Raw genomic sequence first — 24,573 nt, forward strand, 5'->3', positions numbered from 1 at the left:
TTTAAAACTAACACCATGGTATATTTAATTCTAATACCTCATTCTGATCATTATGATATATTTTTCAGTAGTTATTTTCTTTTTTTTTTTTTACAAAACACTAAAATTTCAAAATGAAAATGAAGTAGGCCTAATGGTTAACCCCTCTGACTTCAAGTAAGTAAAACAATAGGATGCTTTCACAATTTATCAATTTTTTTGAAATGATGATTTTCTCTTTAGTGATCTATATTTTGACGAATCAGTGTTTTCTGTTAAAAGACCTCTTTCTGTACAAAAATATTTTAAAACAATCCAGTGAGCATGTGTTGATGTTTCCTTGCATGTATCAAGTGGTTAAAAGCTGCGGCCTCATGAAGATGCCATGAAGTAGTGTCTACAAAGCACTCTCAGCTTCCTGGCTGCTGTAGAACTGGAAAGCTGTATTTTTTTTAAGCACGATATTTATTTTTTTTTTAGAAAAAAACAAGAATGGTGATTCCTATCTAAAAGCCTCTTTCAGGCTGCTAAGTTTATACTGGATGTAATTAAGCATACAATATATGTATCCTGATCAATTGAAACTCAGATTTTTTTTTTTTTTTTGCACTAGGAAGCAAGAGTCTATTCCCACTGTCTTCTCTAGCAAATATTCAATTTATGTTTCTACTGAATATCGAAATGGGGAGAAGAGCATCCCAGGGTCAGTGGGACTGTCTTACATGGGTGGTAGTAGGGACATCTTTTATTGTATTTGGTGAAATCCTTATATAAAGAAAGCAAACTTTTCTTTTTTCTTTAATGGGAAAAGGAGAAAAGTAGTAAACAAAAAGATTGCCAGTGCCCCAGGAAGGGCAAATTGCCTTCCCTGGAGCCTGCTTTAACCTTCTGTGGGTGAACAGTAACAGCTGCAGCTCCCTGCGAGCGCAGCGAGGAGCCTCTCTGTTGGGCGTCACTGCTCCATGCATGGACCAGGGACCCTTTAGCAGCCTGGAGCCTTGGCCAGGCTCGAAATAGCAGAGAAAGAAATTAAGGCGATCCTTTGTACTGACAACTGAGTTAATTTAGGAGTTATGAAGAACAGGGTACTGTTTTCTGTCCTTCCTTCCTTCTCAGTGGGGACTTGCTTTCCTTTAGTCTACCCGTCGTATTGACTATGCCTGAATCATCTTCATGTTGCTGCCTACGTGAGCCACAGCTGGAAGCTGCCTTCAAACTCTCTGAAGTAAAAACGGATCTTTCCTTTGCTTTCAGTGATCTGTAGGACTTGCTGTCATGGTCGTTATAATGCAGTTATTAATTAGCCTAATGGCAAAATATGAGGGGGGATGAAGAGTCACTGGCAGGTTTGAGGGCAGCCACACTGTCCCTCCACTCCCGTGGCTGTGAGCTGTGCTACAAATGCTGCCAAGTGCCAACAGGCAACTTTACAGGACATCCACACGGTTCTGCAACTCACAGCCTCTCAGAAAACATCATATGGCTTTGATTTGGGAAAGACCACACATGTTACAGTACTTGTGCCACCTGCTACACGTTTCTTGCCAGTCACTGCTTTGCTTTGCTGGTTCTGGCATAGAAGGTGATCTTGAAAAATCTTCTTATTTTGATAACAATACCACAGTAATTCATATTCTTCTCCTTATAAACATCCCGAGGGTGCATTTCAGGAAGACCACAGGCCACTGAACCAGGAAAAGCCAAACAGTTGGTAAAACTTCAGTTTCTGTGGCAGGTTAGAAGTTTCCCAGCAGGTCAGGGCAGTCACTTGGGCCAACACTGCTTTTGGAGGTTATTTTTATTGTGGCATATATAACTCATGCTGCAGCACCTGTTGGTTTGTTTTCCCGGCTGCTGCTCTGCCAGCGCACCCCACGAGTGGAGCCGGGGAAGTCGGGGGTCCCCTCTGCCGCACTGGTTGTCCTTCACAGCGCCATGTTTTCTGCTGGCGCTGCTCCTGCTGGATGACCTTCTCGCGGCTGCTGCATGCCAGGGAAGCGCCCAGGGAGAGCAGCAATGCCCGGGTGCCACCACAGGCATTCAGCCCTGGGAATAGCTTGTTCCGCTATTAGCCCAGAAAAACTGAGCAAATCTCCCAGCCGCCCCCAGAAGGAGCCCAAACAACTTAAATTATGGATAGCAGGGCATTAACATAAGATGGACGCCACTTATGACAACAGTAATGCTGCCACAACCAGGACCCCTTTATCTTGCTTCCCTGGGAAAATGATCTTGCTGATAGAAACTGAGAAACAAGCGCTGTGCTAGCACAGAGGTCCTGGAGGTAAAGAGAAACTTTCTGTATTTTGAACACTGAGGAACTACATAGTCTATTCATGTGGACCATATAGTCTACTCACTCTTTGAGAGAAGCACAGGTTTGTTGCTCCTTTACCCAAGAAAGTGCTCAGTGGGGGATTGTGTAACACAGGGCAAAACGTCGCTGGCGGTTCTCCTTGGGATGTCTTCAGACATCCCATGCAGGCTCTGAAAACTGGCTTAAGTTGCTGGAAGGCTTGCATGAATCTTTCAGGCATTCCCAAAGTTTTATCAGGCTGGGAATGCCGTACCTGAAGTAGGGTGCAACCACCTGCCTGTGTCCCCAGGCAAGGACCAGTATTGTCACCTGCAGTCACTAGGCACTTCAAACATTTTCTAAACTCCTAGGTGATGTGAAGGGTGAATGCGGCAGGGAAGTAGGGAAGGCTCACTGCAAAAAACCACCCCTAAATAACCCAGAAATGGAGTATCTGAAATAAACTACCCTAAGGCTATCTCGTTCCATTTGAATAAAACAGGAGAGTAGCAATATATCCCACTTTGTGGGGGTGCAGCTGGACCTGGAACACGGGAGAGGGCTCGGAGCAGGTTGCCTGGGCTGGGTCCCATCGCAGCGGTGTGGCATTCAGTGTGACCGGTCAAGAATTACCACCCGCCGGTGAGATTCCTGAAGGAACGATCACCTGAGAGGAAGTGAGATCTCATGGAAATCAATAGTGGATTTATCACTGGGGTCAAAATAACCAGGGGTATTCAGTCCCCTTTTTTATCTGCTGTCATCTAATGCAGCACTGTTTAAGTGTATACATTAGGGCAGACCAGGAGCTGGGATGATACAAAAGGATTTTGAGTGCTGAATCTAAGAATGACCAACCCTGCTTTCCTTTTGCTTTGAGGTCACTGAAGAATTTTGCCTTTCATGACCCTATTTAGATACACTATAAAATAAACCAAATATCCAAGCTTAAGTGATGTTTATTTTTATTTTCTTCAGACCCTCTTATTTCCCTCTAGCTAGACATTTTAACTCTTTCTAAAGCCTAATAGGAAAGAAATCCCCTGGCCTAGAAATGTATTGGTACTTGATTTCAGAATTCAGAAGTAAGCTCTTTACCAATCATTTGGTCTTTATTTAAAGACTATTTTGTAAAGTAGGATTGTAGGCATTAAAAAGCAGACTTTTACAGCAGAAAATATGCATGTTGGAGCTGGGATTCTATTGTTTATCTCTGGAGTCATTAATACATGTTTTATGAGTTCCTCAGGAATAATTTGTGCATTGTTGTATTTATTCAGATAAGTGGATGATGCTTTTATGACTCTGCTGGAAAACAAACAAAACTCCCTGGTGACTCACAGTCCTTGCTGGGGACTATTGGCTCCATCCTTAATTCCACCAGCACCTCTTGCCTTTTCTTTCACCAGTCAAACTTAAGAAGCTTTACAGCACTGAAAACTTTGCTGTCCCAAACCCAAACACCACATGTGCCCTCTAAGCTTCCTTTTCTATAGCACCTTTCACATTGTCTCTCCTCCTTTTAAGTTCTGCCATAATTGCTTACAGCCCCCAGGTTGGATCAGATATTCTTTACATTTGCACCTCCTTCTCCTCATCTTGCACTCACTACTCCACACTGCTCTTCCTTAGCTTCTTTGTCCATGTCTATAGATTACACAGTTAAGAAAATAGTTATTTTAACAGTGAACATTCACTTGCTCATGCTCCCTGGAGAAACCCAGTTGTGCATCTCAAGGGAAGCCTCAGCTACAGTTTGGCCACAAGGGGGTAGTGAGGGGTGGTGGTAACCTCTGTGCCACCCTGTGCCTGACCTCTCCCTGTGGTGACATCCATCACACAACTGATCTCAGGCAGAGAAGACATCATAGATCCACTTCAGCAGCCACAAAAGCAGATGGGAAAGTGACAATTGGTTTTGGCATAAGGGACAAATAGACAGAGGGCACCACCAGGTCACAGGAGGCTTCCCAACTTCAGGCCATAGCTGATGCTGTGGCTTGGCGGCAGCGGAGGCGTATTCCAGCAGTCACCTTCATTTTCTAAGACCCTTTTATAGTGTTTAGCAATGTGTATTCCTGCCTTACCTTCCTGTAACAATTTTTTGTGGGAAACACTGTCTTTGACTTCTCCAGTGTTTTTCCTTGGTTGTAGCAGCCTGACATTTGGATCACCTTCAGCCCTTCCCCAGGACCCTGGCTGGCTGGTGGGCAGGAGGCTGAAGGTGTGGGCTTCTGATGGGGGTCATCTGTCTCTTTCATCTGATGTAATTGTAGCCTGTCTTTTTACACACACACACACACACACACACACACGTACTTATTTGCTTATGTTACAGAATAACAGAGACCTTTTCAAAGCAAAATATCATTTATTTGAGTCAGATGAAGGAATTAAGAAAGTAGTGAAATCTTTTGGCTAGTTTTATATATTAATGAAGAAACATGAAATAACTGAGTTTTTTTACATGCTCAGAAAGAAAGTCTTACTGTAACTAGCAAGGGACCAAATTGTAATGAAATTAAATCAGTCCAGCTCTATTAATTATGAAAGTTTGTTGGGTTGAAGTTAAAGGCTGAAGTACTACAGAACTCTCTAGCTTTTCCTTCCTGTGTGAAACTTGTTCACAAAGCAGTACACATTTTACAGGACTATCAGCCAGCTTTCTTAAGGGAGAAACAGTCAGTGCCAAAACTTAGACCAGATATGGATTTGAAACGCTAATCCCAGGTCTTCTCAAAACCAAATGAGGTACGCATGCTCAGGGCATCCTATGAACTTACTAGAGCTGGCTGAGATTTGAGCTGTCACCTCTTCTTCTGCTGCAAATTGACAACAACCTGGCTAAAACCCTACGAGAGGAGGCATCTCTCCCAGGCGGCCCCTTTGAGAGGCTCCAGCCTGTCCCACGCAGCTCAGGGGAGAGGTGTTCCTGCGCCCACTGACAGTCTCTGCCTGGGGACAGTGGGCACGCCATGCCATGAGCGGCTGATTGCCGCTCTCACGAGTATGAAATACCTGCCACCTATTTTTTTTTTTATATATAGTAATTGTAACCATACATTGTATGTATGATACATATACTAAATAGAGTACATGTTATATGTAATATATGTGGGTACAAATAAAGATTATTTCATTCTAAGTGTGTAGTGGATTATTACAGCCAGATGGTCAGATATAAATGCATGCATACAGTAACCTACATTTTTGTTTAGCCCAAAGGAGTTGTCTCTGTTTTCTCCGGAGAGCGAGCTAGTTTGCTTTCCTTCTGCATGAAGCAGAGAGGCAACTTCTTAAAAGCTGGGTGCTTGTGCAGCATCACAGCAAGGATCCAACCCTTAGGCAACTCCACCAAGGCAAGGTGTTGCCTCTGCTGAATAGAGGAGTATCACTCCGAGGATAAATTTGCTTTTGGGTATTTATTTTGTCCAAGAGCATTCTAGAAATGCTGATGTCCTGTGGGTAAGGCCAGACAAAGCCACCTCTTGGCCAGACACCAGACAAAACCACTAGCATAGTCCTTAACTTGACAATAAACAAAGTGAGGCCGTACAGTACATAAAATGCTCTTGCAGACTCCCAAGGCCACAGGCAAACCTCAGTACATTTCTCTTTCGACACTAAAAGTTAAATTTTATATATAAAATTAGCAACTGTATTACAAGTTCCCGTGCTGGAGAGAAATGGATGCAGTTTATTACTGCTCTGTTTTTGGTAGAGGCTGACCATGATGGCCACAAAAACAGCTCTGGGCAAATAGCAGGATGAAGAACAGCATTCTCACATTTTATCTTTTTCTTCTCTAAGTGATACACATCCCATGCGTCTTAGTAACTGTGAGAAATGAGCCTGTGCTGAAGGATAACAATGATGGTTTCAACTTGAACAAAAACTTCTTCTTTGGTTCCTCTTTATCACACTCCCAGCAAGATCTGTCTCGATCATGCAAACACAGAATTTATCTTCTAGTTATCTACTTTTACAGAAGGAATCGTGTGCATAAATTCTACCTGTAAAGCCCTGGATGCTGTGCTTCAGCAGTGGCATAGAGCAGAGGAGATGCTGACACTTCCCAGAAGCAAAGTCATTTCCTTCCTGCTCCTGTGACTACAGTGGAGCAGTCATATTACGGGTCTGAAATACTATATTCCTGTCACCACCATGGATACGTGAGAGCAAGATCCCACTGGAGCAAACGGGCTCTAGAGGGTAAGAACCCTCTGCTTCCCAGGTTTTATCTAAAATATAATTTATTATTAATGTATAAAACCATTACCTACAGATGCTTCAGTCTCAGCTGAAAACATGAATCCAGCTCTTTTCCCTGTAACTTTGAAGTTTGTAATTTTCCAGGACTAGTTGGAATGTTGATGGTAATCCTTGCCTGCTTCATTTTCTTTTCAGTTTGGGTCCTTGAAGGACTGACCCAGCTGTGTTCAGCGTTTTTGGTCTCGTAGCTTCGCAGAGGCCTGGTGGGAGCTGAAGACAGCTGGAAGTGGCAGCAGATGCAGTGGGGGAAGAGGCTCAATACATGGCGCATGGCCCAGAGCAACGAGTGCTTCTGAGGGAGCCCTGCTAGAGGGTCAAAGCCATGTTTGGAGCCTGGGCGATGCTCGTGCAAACCAGTTTCTTTGCATTCTTGAATGCCTGATGCACTTCTTACACAAACCATTTCAGCCAAGGAAAGTGCAGCTATCCCTTGACTTGAGAATCCCTTCCCCTCATTAAAGTGAAGCCACCCTACTACAAGTCTTCGTGCGCAGCTCATAGAATCATAGAATGGTTTAGGTTGGAAAGGACCTTGAAGATCATCGAATTCCAACCCCCCTGCCATAGACAGGGACACCTCCCACTAGAACAGGTTGCCCAAAGCCCCATCCAACCTGGCCTTGACCGCCTCCAGGGATGGGGCCTCAACAACCTCTCAGGGCAACCTGTTCCCATGCCTCACCACCCTTAAAGTTAAATATTAGGAAGAAATTTTTCATCTAAATCTACCCTTTATCCAGTTTAAGGCTATTCCCCCTCATCCGATCACCACATGCCCTTGTAAAAAGTCCTTCCCAGCTCTCCTGCAGGCCCCCTTTAGGTGCTGGAAGGCCGCAATAAGGTGTCCCCAGAGAAGATGTGGACACAACCTCCACACTGCAATGAGGCAGACCAAATCCTTTGAAATACACACACTCCTTTCCCCACAACACAGTAACAGTGCCAGCACTAACGTTTAACTGTCATTACTTTCAGCCATTTAATGCAAGTGTAATTATCCCACAGACTAGGAAAATATGCCAATAAATGTTAGAATTTGAATCTGCAGGAAGTGAGTCCGCTCAAGTGATGAGAAATTACTTTAAGGCCCATTATGGCTGCCTGTCACTGCGTCGCTTCCACGCTGCCTTGCCGAATCGTCACTGTGGACATTGCCAGCTCCCGGGGTTACCATCAGGACTAAGCTGAGGAGCACGCTTTCTCGTGTTCACAAGTTTAAGTAATCTCAGCTCTCTCTGTCCTCAATCTCAGATGGCTGAATGCAGCTGAATTTGACATTCCTGTGAGCACCGCTGTGGTACTTAGACCGGGCCAGTGGCATCTTGCGGCTTTCGGTCCTTTTTAGTGTGATCACACTAATGTCAATGTTACTCCCGGTTTCTCTCCCTTCATTTTTCTCCAAGTTACTGGCCTGTTTGAGCCTACTGCTTTTCTCAATCCCCAGTTTCCTGCTGCTGATTGATTTTAGACTGCAGTCACCTGTCTGGATAAATAAATATTAACAATACTATTACTTATTTCTGAAATAAGTAGCTGTTATGGTTTGAGAAACCCATAACAATTTCTTGTCATTTAGACAATCATTCTATCAACTGATGACCCCTCCCCACCCGGGAAGGGGATTCGGGGAAAAAACGCAAGGAAACCCAGGGGTTGAAATATAAACAGATTTAATAGAATAAGATTAGATAATGAACATTAATAGCACTAAAGAACTAATATTGATCCCAATACTAATACGTACAGATTATACTCAGCCAGTCATACCAGTAGGAGGCTGTGCACTCACAGCAGTGGACAATATATGTCGGACACAAAGCGCTACAGCTTTGGGAGGAAGGGAGGGCCCAGGGGCACCGGGGCAAGGAAGTTCTCAGGATGGCATCCATCAAGGCAGAGAGCAAACTTCACAGCAAACTTTCTCATTTATATTGAACGTGACATTGATGGTATGAAATAATGCTGTTGGCCAGCTTGGATTAAGTGCTCTGGTCTTGCTCCTCCTCATCCCTGCACCTGGCTAACTCAAAAACACTGAGACCTTGAAACCCACACACCATAGCTGACTACAAAGTAAATATTTTCACTAATTCAGACACTAGAGTCTTCTAAAGTGCAGTCTTCCCAAGTATTAGAAATTAGTCCTGTGTTGCTCAAACCAGGACAGTAGCTTCAAACTTTGCTCTTCTTCCTAAACTGTGATTCCTAATCAGGAAACAACATAAAATCATCACTTTCATTACTTCCCATCTTGACTTCTAAACCAAGTCTTACCGCCGCTGAGATTTCTCCCTGCCTGAGCTATTTGTTCAAGTGTCTGAGGCACCTTCTGTCATGATTATTGTGACATTGTCTTGTTGCATTTCTATATGGATGCCAACATCTTTATGGAACAGGTTCAGACACGCCTGAGTAGCCTGTGCACAGCCTCACATGGAGCTCACCTGCACTTCATGTGCCAGTGCTGATTTACAGCATCTTTGTACTGCTTGGAAAATGCTGCCTTTAAGCAGTACTCTTACTTTTGGCATCAGAGATTTTCTCATACCCTGCACCATCCTTTATAGCTTCTCAATCATTTCAAAGGGAAAGCTCACAAAACTCTCCTGCTGTCCGTAACTCCAGGGTGAGGTTTGCTGCAATCTTACACTTTCTGCATTCATCACTGATAACATGAACCTAATTTCTCTATCCCTCCTATCAGACAGTCAATGTAAAGATATCTTACAACTGATGTGTACTATGCTGCAGCCCAAGTGATCCCTTGCACTGACAGACAGGGTGGGGTAAAAGGACATTCACCTGAAGGAAAATCTGGCTGGTTTCTTCTCTTGGCTCCTCCAATAAGGACTAAGGATGTTTTCTCACCTCTTTTTTTTTTTTTTTTTTTTTTTTTTTTTTTTTAATTTCACTACATGCCCTGCTTATGTACATTCAATCTTACAAACCAAAACCCTATACAGTTAGTAGGAGCACCACTTTGTTCATACAGATTTCTCTTCTTCCTCAACACATGTAGCCCCCAAGGTATTTAAAGCCTTCCTGGCTGATTTCAGCAGGTAGGGGGGGTCTCCTCTACCCACCCTCTATAATCCAGCCTGTCACATCGCAGGTACCATCTTGAGACCTGGAAGGGACAACATTTTGGTGTGAAACTTTCTACAAAGCCATGTCTTCAGTGTGTTGCAAGTAAGAAAATGGTATTCTACAACAGAGTAAGGAGAAGGCAAAGCTATTTCTTTGGAGGCAAAACGTGAGTCAAAAAATGGTGGAGGCTTACTGAAAGAGTGGCTCTGTCTTTGGTCCAGCAGCATACGATCATATGAAGGACACAACTACACACACTAGACAGCTGGAAGCAAGTTATTTCCTACCTATTGGGTTTTCCAGCCCTAAAACAGGCCCACTCTAATCCACTTCAAATTCAGGCACTCGAGGTTTTCTCATAAGGATGCATTTATTGCTTTAGCTGATTTTAGTTCACTCAGGCAAAGTCTTTTGCTACTCAGCCCTCCTCAGCAAGAGTCCGATGCGTTCACTAGAAAGCCGAGCCTCTGGACATTTGGTTTTGGCGAGGGATTGGCAACTTGTTTCAGACTGCCAAATAATACAGTAATGGCATTTCTTGTCCCAAATTGTGACCTTCCTGTGTGTCACACAGCTGAGGCACAATCAACCCTCCTGGCAAGAACTCTTGGGGATGTCCTGGTTTTGGTGGAAGGAGATGGTGCCTGACCCATGCTCCTGTTTGCTTTGAGGAAAAAACATCGCCAGTGCTGCTGAACAGCAGGAGATGATCTGGAATAGTTACCCTCACTATCAGAAATATTCGATACACATACTGAGTGAGAAATGATGCCCACACATGCCTTCCGAACTGCCCATATCCTGAATGAAGAGCAGGTGGTATTTCCCTGCAGATTACAGGGAAGTGGGCAAGGAAGTTTGGGTACAGATATACACACTCATCACAGTGTGCGGACACTACATTCATAGCCACAGAATCCATTTCAGTTAAATTTATCCATGTTAATTCCTACGTGTGAATTTAAAAATTCGCACGATGACACCTTCAGTTAACACATATGGACGTATCTAACAGGAATCCTTCTAGAGCTTTCCAAAATGGTCCAGAATCTTCACTCCAGGCTACACAATTGTTTTCAAACATAACTGTGATTTGTATTCCAATTGATACCACTTGTATTAAGCTTCTTAAGCTCCATACTTTTTGTACTTAAACTCTATTATATCTTTCTAACACATGACAATTAAATAATCAGTCCGATGATTTCCAGAGAAAGTTAAATAACTAATTCAGTGCTGTGATATTAGCTAATATAAAATACCTTTTATCTGTCTTTCCATATAAAAAACTCTTGACCACAGTTGGGGGTTTTTGCATTTTAATTATCATACAGGTGGTTTAACTGTTTTCTATCCACTGTTATTTCTGTATCTGCCAAGAACTGCTCCTTCATGAAGTTTAAAAGCCGGGGTCTAACCCTGCACCTTTACCTTCAACTGCAGGAAACACCTTTTCTTAAATTTATGTGTTTTCTTCCAGGAACTGGCCAAATTTGGTTCTGCGCAGGACCAAGAGAGTCCTGCTCTGCAGTCACTCTCCGTACCCCAACCACCATAAACTTCTCTCCCACCCTTGGTTTGTATAGTCCTACTGTCACCACAATGGAAGTAACCATTTCTCTGCCAGTCTATCCCCGTGGCCACGGCAGCCTGAGAATGCATGCCAAACCCACGAGCAACTACCTAAAACAATGTATCATAGCATCCTGATATCTATTAAACTACCTATTTTTGTGCAAACTACCCACTAAAAAAATGTATATTTGGTAATTTTTCCTTAAATCCAGAGAGCTGAAAATATTACAGATCAACTTTAATAATGACCTTTACATTACAGAAGAGTGAATAATTTAGTTAATTTTAGGGATATATTTACCTTTAGAAATGGTATTATGACACACCATAGAGTTTGCCAGAAGTGTTTCCATTGCCAAAATCACTTCTCTATGCCATGACGTGCATTGGCTTTCTAATAATGTGCCAATACTGGATTTAGATCCACATCGGATGTCCAAGCTGTCTAGCCACTCTGATTTGTGGAAGAGCTGTTGCTAAGATTTTTAACAGGCTGTGAACCTGCTACAGCTAAGTCACAGAAAATGAAATAAACCTAAACCACTTAGCAATCTGGAAGCTTCTTAACACCCACCATCGAATGGTCCTCCACACAGCCAAACTATGCAATGTGGACGTGTATGTGGGAAGGGTGGATATGGTTACCCCTATTTTCCACCATAATGACAGCTGCTAAATGAATGAGAGAAGCAAAGTCTGAAAAAAAAAAAAAAAACAACCCACGACAAAAACCCAAACCAAACATTTCACAAATTGTAACTTAAAAGCTCAGAAAAGATTAAATCCCTGTCTTGCAAGGCTGCTGTATATAAATGTCTCAGAGTTCTGTTTAAAGAGGTTTGAAAAGGCTTAAACTTTAAAACTATAAATGCTGACTACTTTGCTTCTGCTGTAACCATACTGCTGTTCATCTTCACTTAAAACTATGTATTTAGGCCAAATTTACGTAATCAAAAATGTTATCGCTCACTGCCATCTAGTGTTAATGGTACAGATTGTCAGGAATTTAAAATTATTTTTCTGGCTTAAAGAATGAAAAAAAAAAATAAAAAAATCTACATTTTGCAAGTTTGGCCTTATCCTGAGAACCTCGAAATTCCTGTTTTCACTGGCAGAGGGAGCTGTGGAGGCACATTAGCTAAGAAAATCCAAAGAGGTTATTCGCAGGAACAGACTGCCACAACTCAATTTCAATGACTACAGTTACCTTCAATTTTACTTTCTTGATTCCAACTCTCCCCGTTTCACTGTGTCACACCGGACTTGGCCCTGAAGCGGAACCTGGAGCTGCTCCTCCTGCAGCCTGCAGGGCAGATGCAGCATGCTTCACAGCACACCTTCCTCATCCCCTAATTGTCAAGACAAAACTGGAGATACTGTTAGGCTCTGCTATCTATGCACCGCATTTCTTTCCACCTGGGTAGGTGAGAGTGGTGGTACACACCAGATCTCAACAGCACAGTTAGACAGACATAAGGACAGGGGCCTCAGGGGCACCCAGGAGTACATTTGTGGACACAGTCACATGGCAACACCTATGTCCATGCCCCCAACCTGCTGTTTGAATGCAGTAGCCACGTGCTTATTTTCTGCCTCAAGCTATTACTTAGCTAAACTATTACAGCCACATTTAAATGCAAAATGCCTGTGCAGATTCTGGCAGGCAAACCCAGAACAGAACTTCAGTTTTAACAGCAAACAACTTCAGTTACAACTGGTGTGGATTTATGTCACAGGATTCAAAGGTATCAACGAAACTTGCCAGGGAAGAGAAACAGACTCCAAAGGCTGCCTGGACCTCTACAGATGCCATTGGCCATTAGATATTAAGCAACTGTTCACCTTAGTAAGTGTGATAGAACAGGCATAACCAGTGATAACATCCTCCTTTCTCTATTTTACCAGGCAAGGATTTCAAGGCTCAAAGTTGGGATAAAGCAGTTGGGTGAGAAAGGATCTTCACTACCGAATGGCATGTTATCCATGGCAATTTTAAGGCACAAGTCTCACTAAATTACAGTGCATCTTCCTGTGTTTTCTGAAGACTGGACAAGTTCTGTACTAGGCAAATTACCTTCTGGTGGCTGCCTTTTAAATAAAGAGGAATCATAATTGTTCTTTACATGAAGAATTAATGTATATTACATTCTTAAAGAAAACGTCTGAATTCAAAGCAGACCACAGAGGGTTTAGTTTATTAGCACTGGTTTTGAAACAAATATACTCAGGTACTTAAACACAGTTTAATTCATGTTTATTTCCACATTTGATATACTACTGTATATTACATAATGCACTGAATATCCAGTAAATAAATAATAAAACCAAAGTGCAGATTAAAGTATCAAAGTCAGTTTTTAGGTTATCAGGAAGGCCAAAATCACACTAGCAGTATAAGGACAGCAAGTTGTAAATGACTAATATTGAACATGCCATTCTATCGTGGCTACGTGCATGCTAGTACAAATGATCCCAAGGAGAACTGCATATAGTTATCCACAAAAGAAAACAGTCCTTCCCTTGCATTACCTTTTCTTGATCTTTTTATTTCTTACCTTTCAGGCCTGATCCTGCAGTCCTTACTCAGCAAAACTTCCAACGCAATCTGTCAGGTTAGTTTCTTACTTTTTCTTTAACCTACATAAAGCCCACGGGCTGTCTCAAAACATCTGAATACTAAATGATTAAAGTTTGAATTTCTAAAAATTCGGAAATTCTAAAAACATTCATAACGGCAAATAATGTAATTAAGTCCAGATGTAAGAGTGTTAGGGCCAAATCCAGGAACAGAGCTAGGCAAAAGCCTTGGGAACTGTCAGGACAGCGAGGTTGGCATCTGGTGAGTTAGGCACTTTCCTGATTAGCCAGCCACTTCTAGGATCACAGTTTTGGATGTAGACATCTTCAGTCTCCTTAAATACTGTTTTGAGCACCTGCAGCCTTTTTTTCGGATCTGGCCTTTTTTTATACTTGAATACGTGATGTATCACATTAACATGCACAGACAATAAGAGAAGTGACCCTAAAGTAAAACAAAACGATAATACAACATGATATCATAGCCATGTCTAGAAGAAGCTATTGTTCTTTTCTGTGCTTGGGTTAGGCACATTTGTTTTAACAGCTTTTAACACTGTATCCCATTTACTATTCTTGTGCTCTAACTGCCTTTTCCTAAACTTATGTTGAAATAAATCATTGCTGTCTTCATCCTCAGCCTCTGACACTATCTCCATTTTTTGGATAATCAATTTAATGAGGTCATGTTGCTTTTCCAACAGTGTTGATATATCTTTGAGCCTAAAAAAAAAAAAACAAAAACAAAAAACAAAAAAGAAAAAAATATGCATACAGCAAACTTTGTCATTTGGTTTCAAAGGACAATTTAGTCATTAAAATTACAGATGTAAAAGTCCCAACAGTCCTCAAATTCACCCTTCTCCTAACAAAGGATATTATCTGGACTTCGTTTAATTTTTCAAGCTGTGGTACTTCTCCAGGTTTCAGGAAATAGGCTTAAAAAACAAATTCCTGGTTCTTGAGAAAAGTAACTTACTAAAGAGCAGAGCAACTTCACTCTCAAAATAAAATTCTAAACAGTTCTGTCAAAAGCTTTTCCTATAGACTGAAGTATTCTGGAAAGAAAAAAGGGCCAGATCTGCAATGACAATTAGGCATCCACACACATCCAGTGAACTTCACAAGTACTTTAACAGTGTACGAAAGATACTGATGAGGCACTTACTGATCTCTTACAAAGTGCTATCCAAAGCACAACTGATATCAATAAAGAGTTAATATCAGTTAGCATCACACATACAGAACATAGTATCTGTTATCTTTCAAGAAACAATGAAATAAATGGGAAAGGTGTCTAGAAACTGTCTTCATAAAACTACCAAACAGGCTTTTTGAAAATTTATTTTTCAGAATGTCAAGACTCACAAAATTACAGCATGAAGTATAAAGGTTCTCTGTAACAGTTTGGGGCTTCTTTAGATGGAGTTGGCTTTTTTTTTTTTTAAACAAGAATTAAAATACTGCAGCAATTAGCTAACATTAATACAAAGCAAAAAAAATCCCACTCCAAATCAAAAAACAAAACCATATACACTCAGCACTGATTGACACTAGCTTCAGTAGGAACAGAACTCTGTTTTGAACTCTGAAAATAAAAACATACTGGCAACATAGTAAAGCAAAGTTTTCAGCCAATATTTTCAGAGCAGTAAATATAACTTTCCATAGTGAAATGGCCACAAGTTATTCTATTTGAAATAGTTTTATAATTTTATAAAATGATAGATTTCTTCCCTCTCTGTAAGGAAAAAAACAAGAGTATGTTCTATGCTGGTTCCTAAAATATTGATGTAGTATAGATTTGAAGAAAGACTTGTTAAATTCCATGGTTTGCCTACATCTGTAGGGTGTATTCTCATGCCTTTAATCAGAATCTATGCAGGGAGACAAAAATTTAGTAGATTAAAAAAAGGGGAGAATGAAAAAAAAAAGAGAAAAGAGAACACGGGAGAGTGAGACAGTGAGAAAGAATAGATTTTCCCAGCTGTACATTCACAGAAGGCTTTTCGAAAACCATTCTTATGGATACATGAGTAAGAAAAGTAAGTACAGAGAATTCCTTCCAAGGCTTTGGGAAACAGAAGATTTGTTCAAAGAACACCCGCTCATTTTTGGGGAAACAATCTGAAGCAGATTTACCATCGGACCAGTGGAAAGTCAGTTACAGATTGTGTATATTTGCAAACCAATTGAAATTACATCCATTGTGAGTTTAAAATAGCCCTTGAAAACCTCCATCACAAACCTCTAATTCTGAAATGAAAATGCATTTTCCCCATTACTTCAGTTTACTTTAACGAACAAACAGATTTGTCCTCTTTTTCTGCCATGGGATAAAAATATCTATCCAGCACATCTATCTAGCACACAAGTATTTTTAAAGTAAATAAATTACAGAATATAAAATACTATCTAAGTTACCATAGTGAGGGAGCGTGCTTAAGGATACATTGAATTTTTCTTTTTAGGTACAGTAAAGACCTTTAAAACACTTTTTTTTAAATAGGAGTATATTTGTAATATTTGTTCTACTTATTTTTGCAGCAGTAAAATAACACAACAAATACCTGTATTTCTGCTTCAGAACTTCCAGTTCTAATGTTGTATCAGTGCTCTGTGCGTCTGTGGTAGAGTCCTCACACCCAAAGCAATACTGGAACACGCTCTAAACAAAACATGGAACCAAATCAGACAAATCAGACACATCAGACACTATAGTCTGACAATAGACTAAAAATCCTAACTAAATGAATGGTAACAGTCTCCACACAGTGTTGAAGTTGAAAAGAGTTTCTGTTATGAAGTTATTTTTTGTGTATTAAACATTTCTTTTGTAAAATCTGTTTAATGAGAAAATTTAGTCTACCAACATCAGCTGAAATGAAAAGTAAACAAATAAAAGAAGAAATGCCAAAAGGGAGTAATTCTATTTTCTGTCTGAATAACTTCTGTAGCTTGTCTCCCTTAGTAAAGTCACAGATCACTGAGAATTCAAACATTAATTATATCTGAATAAGTTAGGCTGCACTCAAACTGATTTATCATTTTCACTGAAGATAGTCAAGGTCTAATCACGATTACACTGATGTCAGTTAATGACTGAGTCTTACTAATGTGATGTTCCTAACAATCTGTGTACAAAGTCGATCATAACCCATTTTAGTAAGAATTCTTTAGTCTAAGATGCACCATCTTACCATAAATCCACAGTATCTTGGCCTGTTGGGATATACAGTGATTGATTCCTGGTCCACTCGACTCAAGAACCAAAATGGTAGCTTCTTCTCTAAGTTGGTGTGAAGATTAACCTAAACACAGTTTTGCATTTAGAATAAGATATATTCTTTTAACATAAAGACACATTATCATGTGAAAATAACCATCATGTCATCATATTCAAATCAGTATTACTAGATGTCATGGCTCAGAGGATATCTACGCTGCAAAGAATGGTATAACATTTGAACAGTTCGGCCCAGACATTAAAACCATCTAGTCATAGCAGCATTAAGCATCTAAGCAGAATTAATTATTCCACATAGATGTGCACTCTTATAACTAAAATGGTTCCAAAACTGAGTTAGCTCTTGTGTAATGGCTTGAATAGCTCCTTAGTACACTGTGGGTAGAAGTATAGAATTACAAGGCAGAAACGTTCAAAAGACAGAACAACTATCATAGCCGTGGGTTTTAAGACCAGATAATAATGGGAAAGAGAGTGATCTTTCTCTCTTTAATTGTGCTACACCTTTTTACTAGATTATGACAGAGTCAGTATAGATTAAGATGCCAGTTGGAATGCCTGTGAGAAAAGGAATTTTCCCTTGGGTAGAAGCAAGTATGTGAGTGACTTTTCAGGTGATACTACCTTTCCAGTTGTTCTCAAATTGCTACAGAAATACTGAGCATATGTATCTAAAAGAACAGGATACACAGTGTAAGCCTATTGCAGACAACCATAATCTTGTCAAACATACAGAAGGTTCCACCCTTAATAAAGATTTTGTAGCACTATCTGAAGTTGGAAGACAACATCCTTCCTGAGCACTCTGTTGGCAAAGAAATGCCTAAACAGGTGAAAAGCTTTAACTGCTACAAGAGCTACCCTTATACCTGTGCTTTAGTCATTTGTATCTCCAGTGTTTGTATCTCTTGGGAGGAAATGTTACTCTAAAAGAGAATTCTTCAAATACATTTGAACTAAGCAAGTACAGCACGCCATTTAAAGTTACAGGACTACTAGAAATTATTTATCTTGGCTATTCTGCCTGTGTACACCTCTCTTTATGCTCGCAACTGGGTAGGCTCCAAAACTTTTTAGAAAACGCAGAGCCTGCAGGGAATATAGGCAAAGCTACTCTCTGCATCAATTTTATGAATGGTCAGTTCCTCTCACAATACAGACATTGAGCAGAACTTCAAGGAAGCATGTGGACAGACAGTTTCTAACAACATGCTAGTGAGATGTAATCTTTATTCTTTATTTGACAGGTGTATACTTTGTGTACTTCCACTTGTGAAAGTCAAGCTTGATATACGGTTCACAAGGAAAAAAAGCTTTTGAAAACTGGATGCCAAGTTTATCATTTCTTAAAAGGAAAATTTTATGAAGTTGTGCTATTGCCCTAGCCCCAATATGTAAGCTGTAAGGACTACATTTGCAAAAGCTACTTTGAAAATATCTAAGACGCGTATAGTTTTCAAAAGCATATGGGTTACTAAACTCTTCTGTTTTTAACAGAAATTCTGTTAGGTTTCTTTATACATCTTAAGGTAACTAAAAACATTTAGAAATGTGACATTAAGTCCCTTAGCTACACCTGGTATTGCATAGTATCTCCTCAGCACACAGACCAGCATAAGCCTTCACTATACCACAATGAAATCGGTGTCCTTTTGGTTTCTGTGTACTTTAACCTTCTTTCCACTGCATCAATTCTCTCCTTAAACTCTCCAACTTCTAACATTGCATTTACTCATTTTGAGATTCTGTTGTTGGAATAACTCAGAATTTATTGAGCTGACTGTTCAGAAGTTCCTTAAAAATGCATTTGCTTAGACATCTCCTTGACAATGACTAACATGACTGAAAATGAGATTCAGAATAGGATGCCCATGTTCACCAAGATGCTTTACAGAGATGCTAAGATGTTAGTTAGAGATGTTCACTATAAATCAGCTAATTATCTAAATGGTGTTCTAACAATGACACCTACTCCCTAAAGTTGGTGCTTCTATGGTATGCTACATACCTGCATTGCAATCCTTTTGAGCGCAGCATATTTTTGTACTTCAGCTATGTCCCCAACAGCCAAACCAATCTGAAAATACCAAGAAAGATTTTTTTCATAGTCTGTGATTTCAACTGTATTTCTTATTCACATTTAAATCCAAAATTACTCTTAAGTTAAATTTATTTTGTTTCACTTGAATTTGGAAACATACATCTTTTGTGCATATTTGGTAAATCCATATCAAGAAATGTAGTAAGGTTTTTTAATGCCAACTATCTGTTTACCAGTGAGGCACTAAAGAGCTACTTCAAAGATTTCTCAGGAATAACATCCCTTCTTTTTGATTCTTCATTACTGCTGTTATGAAGATCATGGCACCAATAACTAAAAAAAAAACTGAATCGTTTGATTTTTGTTGCTTAACTCATAAAAAATTGATTTACTAAAAAAATACGTATGTTTAGTGGAACATGGCTGAAGATATATTACATATTTCCCCCCTCACCAGGTTTTATGATTCTTTTTATTCAGGTCAGGCTCATTAGTTAGTTTTAACACTACTGTTGACTGCTGTTTTGTATGCAATAAAGATCTAGGTTTTGGCTTTTTTTAAAAAGAAAATACTGTTAGCACTAGGTTATGATACTGCAAGGGGTGGAACAATTGTCTGGGAGGCACACATTTATCAAAGTACTTAAAATCATCATTCCCCAGTTTTCTTTATCAAGACCTCATAATAATACATTGCAGCTCCAATTCAAATTCCACCACAGTTACTACCTAAAGATATACAAGACAACCCTGCAAAAGTTAACTGCGGGAAAATACACCGAATAGTAAACTGGAGGGAAATTTAGTCCAGAGAAAGGCATCTTTTTAATATCTTATTGAAAATAGCAATTTGTTAAATAACGAATGTCACGAATCAGCACTAAAGTAATTCTATATGCCAGATCTGTGTATAAATCTGTGCTTAGCCACTTTTGTGTATTAATAAGTAGTTTACTTACTAGCAAGTTCATAAGAAGGATTGGAATAAGCAAGGTAAATATAATGAGAACTGTGTAACTAAGGAACGGATATGGCAATTCACTGCTTAGTAATGGATCAAGGAATGCATCATGGTAATTAATGTCTCCGAGCATCATTGCAAACGTCTTCATTACAGAAAGCAGAGGTGTGCTATACGTTTGCTGCAAAAAAAAAAAAATAATACCAAAATGAAGAAAACACCTGAACCAATGAAATTTGTCAAGAACCTCTTGAAATTCTTTAGTCAAAACTAGCATTTATAATGATAAAAATTAACTATGACATTCAACTAACCTGCGAACCCAAAAGGACAAAGAAACTCAGTCCGAAGGCCAATATCAGGAAAAAGAAAACGACAGCAATCCGAATCAAAGTCCTCAAAATTTCCCAGAACATCACAACATAGATGCCATAGTTTTCAAATCTAGACAATGAGTAAACAGAAAACATATGCAAAATTACATGCTGAAGCTAGTGTCCCTTCCCATTACTTACATAAAGCAGTAAGTAATCCTGATTCTGATGAGTGAAGAGAGACATTTTGCCTCTCTGAGATGTTCTAAGATGGTATGAACATGTACTTCCACATCTGAAAGAAACTACATAATCTTATATTTTAATTCATCAGAGCAGTACTTCAAGATATTATTTTATTATTTAAAAACATTTTGTGTTTTATGACACTAAAAAGTATGGAAAACAAGGAAACAAAAAGAAAAATAGTGCTCAGGAAGAGAAGGGGAGTAGCACAATTTTAAGACACCTGTCTTTCTAGCAACAGCCTGTCATTTGGCAAGCCTCTCCCGTTCTTGGCTTAAACAAAAACTAGACCTCAGAACATGAGTTGTCATAAAGCAGATTAAGCTACTTTTTCCCCCCAAACCTGAACTTGGAAATTTATGTCCTCTGCCAGATTCAGGGACCAGATGAGTGCCATGCTACAACTGAGAAACTCCCTCCACAGGGTTCTCCCCCTGAAATATTATGATGTTCAAGGCTGAAAAGATCAAACTGGAAGCAAAGCAAACCTGATCTTCTCCTATTTATTTATTTATTAGTCAAAATTCTATTAAAGTCAATGGAGCTACAGGCTTCTCTGAGAAAAGACCACCTGAATGAGAAAAATGATGTTTAGAGTTCTACTGCTATACAAATGAAAAATATTCAGGCCAGGGAAGCATTTCATATAGCAGAAGAAGGAAAGTTGGGCAATCGTTAATTTACTTTTTACTGTTTAGGTTCACGCACATTTTGTCCACAGCACACAGGACTCACCCATTCATTTAGTCATCTAAGGTCAGACATGTAGGTTTGCCAGCAGAGGCAGTACCATAAAGTTAGTCTCTCTTTATGACATTAACTCTGTTTACAAACGTTGTCCTTAAACAACCCACCTACAGTAAAACGATCCTGAAATTAATCAGCAAATGCCATGTTTGTCTGTCTGCCAGACCTCATGGGGATGATTAGTGAATATATACAAGAAGAATTAGAAGAGCATGTATGTACTGTTATCAGATATCGTCATCCTTATTTTCTGAACAGCTCCAAATCACCATTTTTTTTTTTGCTGATCAGCCACACCTCATCTTGGTGGAAGGCAGTCCTGCTCAGGCACAAACATGTTTAATTTATTAGCCTTAAGCACTACACCCACACTATTTTTCCCTCCACCCAGCTCTCCTGTGGTCCTTAACTCGTGGATACTATTGCACCACTGACAGCATTAAAATCATTAATGACAATAAACAGACCTAATGTCAACTAAATAAGTAATTTCATCCATTATAATTCTTTTACAGAACACTATTGTGTAGAAAAGTGGGGTGTGTCATTTAATCTGTAAAATGATAAAAGAATTTACCTTCTCCCAGGTATTAAAAACACACACTTCCTCTTATCCCTTGTAATTCATATCCTTTTTTTTTTTTCTTTTTTAAGTTAAAGTCTTCATAGTATATTGAATATATATTATTAAAAAGACATATGCGGTGGCTTTGCTTACTCAACATTAAAATAAATCTTGTTATTTCTTTAGTTGCCATAATACATGCTGGGATTCTCCACATGAAAAAAACTGAAAACTATGTTACAGTTCATTACGTTAAAAAGTTCCTATGGTCCTAATGTGGAAACTTGTATAGCTTGAAAAAAAAAATATAAAAAATAGGGCTAACACACTTGGTCAGTCAGTTTAGGATATTTAAAATATTTGAAAATATTAAAAGTATTTTATTGTAAAGGATGTAAATAACTTTTACCTTTGAAGGTAAAGCAAGAAGTTCATCCAAGACAAGTATACAGCAATTGCTCCACATTCCCACTGCAAATGAGCTGGTGTATTAATAAATAAAGAAGACACAAAAATTATGCTTGTAGTATAAATTGTCCAGTCCAGTAGATTGGAGTAATCCAACAAATATTTCAATTTCTAGGATTTAAGAGAGACAGATACATATTTACAAGTCATACATCATTAAAGGACTGAATTCAATACACTATTTAAAGCTACTTCTCACTTTTAACCTTATATAAATTAGTATTTCCCTTTTAATTAGGGAAAATCAGATTTATTTCAGTATCACACAAACTGCTATGCAAGCACACTGTCTGATTAATATTACTTCTCTGTGTATTTACCTGCTGAATGAGCTGAAATATTTCTTTGCAGATTCCCAGTAAACTCATAATTAAAACTAAACACATACACACCCTTGTGAAGTATGAGTTCTGAAACAAAAATCAGAGCACAAAACAAATTAGAAATTATTAAATGAACGTTTATTTCAGCTCTACCTACTACATATACATTATATTGTCAAGTTAAGAAACCCTGTTAGTGTGCTTCAAATAAACTTATTACTATCTAAATTATGTTTTACTAGTATTTATTGTGTAATCCACGTATATTATATCTGAGTAATTCAAAGTAAGTATGAAAGTTTGAGCATTCCCATGATAAATAGTTGCTGTGCAACTTCCTTATTACTGCTATTTGAGTTTGGGAACTGAAATTGCAGTATTTATGCCATATTTTCAGTACGTTTTGCCACTGGATGAACATAAAGACAAACTCTGTTGTCCATAACTTCATTATCATATTGCAGTATCCAGAATGGCAATAGAAGTCTTTGGACAAATTGGAAATCCTGACATCCATATTTGGCTGCTCCCTTTGATGTCTCCCTTTACAACCAGTATAGGCAAACACAACTTTGTTGTGAAAAGCCTTCTGTTGGCATAGATAACAACAGTGAATTTCACTTTTAATAAATAACCCATGGAGCTAATTCCCCACCTGAGGGGTTCATTAACTCATAGGCAGACCACAAGTTCACTTTTCAGTGGTGCCACATCAGCATCTGCCCCATTGGGATGTCCCTCTTTAACCTGGTTAAGAGTATAGCACCATGTTCTGTAACACTGCTCCCTACAGAGCTGGCATTCCCCGTTCCGTTCCCATTACTGGGTCATTAGGATGCTGTCTCCTCCAGTGCATGACATTTCATATCCACTGGCGTTGGTCTAGCCTCTCTAGCAGCATCTTCACAGTTCCTGTTCAGGGCACTGCTTCTCCACCAGCTGGCATCATTTCTCATTGAAGGACAGGACTCCCTCTTCCAACTATGCTTCTTCCACCCAGTCTCTGATGATTCAAGGACCTGGGTCAGACATCCCTGTCTGCCATACGCAGCTCCTGTCATTCTCCTGTCTTCCACCAGGAAGATCAATGAGTTAGTGAAGCACGATTCTTGCAGTTCTGCTGGTTCTTCTGCTTCTGAATCTTTGAGAAACCCAGACATACTGCACTAGGTATGTGATTCTCCAGACTTTTTTCATATATCAGGGTATCCTCATGAACCTTTTATATCCCTTGAGTTTATTTTATTTCATATTTCTACTAATGTATCCTTTTTGAGTTCCTATTTTAATGTCTCTTCTCTCTGAAGAGAAGTACAAAATATTTTCTTGCCTTTTTTTCTTTCTTGCCAAAATCCTTCGTTTTACTGATAAAATCACTTCTTTGAAATGGATCATTTCAAGAGATCGCCACACAACAAATTTTTTTCTCCATAAACACCAGTACGTTACCATTTCAGGGCTAATGACACAGGTGTCTCCTCTCAGTATATATGACCTCATGTCATGGAGACAGAGCTCTGTGACTCTCCTGCCCTTCACATGGACACAGGAGTGTAACACTGTCACGGAATCACGGAGTTTTCAGAGTTGGAAGGGACCTCTAGAGATCATCTAGTCCAACTCCCCTGCTAAAGCAGAATTGCCCAGAGCACATTACTCAGGACTGCATCCAGGTGGGTCTTGAAAATCTCCAGAGAAGGGGACTCCACAACCTCCCTGGGCAGCCTGTGCCAGTGCTCTCTCACCCTCACCATAAAGAAGTTTTTCTGTGTATTTGAACAGAACTTCCTATGTTCTAACTTGTGCCCATTACCCCTTGTCCTGTCACTGGGAACCATTGAAAAGAGCCTGGCTCCATCCTCCTTCAACCCACCC

The 24,573-nt window shown here is 39.6% G+C and overlaps 1 protein-coding gene across 1 annotated transcript in view; it reads right to left on the bottom strand.

The window, feature by feature from the left end:
- Nucleotides 1-14,277: 14,277 nt before the first annotated feature.
- TRPA1 (transient receptor potential cation channel subfamily A member 1) overlaps nucleotides 14,278-24,573 on the bottom strand; it is a gene marked incomplete at both ends in the record, with an annotated part of 36,131 nt that continues 25,835 nt past the window's right edge. The window contains 8 exons of the mRNA XM_082499462.1: nucleotides 14,278-14,509; nucleotides 16,357-16,454; nucleotides 16,987-17,097; nucleotides 19,042-19,110; nucleotides 20,034-20,216; nucleotides 20,350-20,479; nucleotides 22,317-22,486; nucleotides 22,696-22,785. Coding sequence (XP_082355588.1) covers nucleotides 14,278-14,509; nucleotides 16,357-16,454; nucleotides 16,987-17,097; nucleotides 19,042-19,110; nucleotides 20,034-20,216; nucleotides 20,350-20,479; nucleotides 22,317-22,486; nucleotides 22,696-22,785 — 1,083 coding nt within the window. The remainder of the gene's footprint in view (nucleotides 14,510-16,356; nucleotides 16,455-16,986; nucleotides 17,098-19,041; nucleotides 19,111-20,033; nucleotides 20,217-20,349; nucleotides 20,480-22,316; nucleotides 22,487-22,695; nucleotides 22,786-24,573) is intronic.

This window comes from Vanellus vanellus (assembly GCF_965231255.1).
Source record: "Vanellus vanellus genome assembly, chromosome: 2".
Taxonomy (NCBI): Eukaryota; Metazoa; Chordata; class Aves; order Charadriiformes; family Charadriidae; genus Vanellus; species Vanellus vanellus.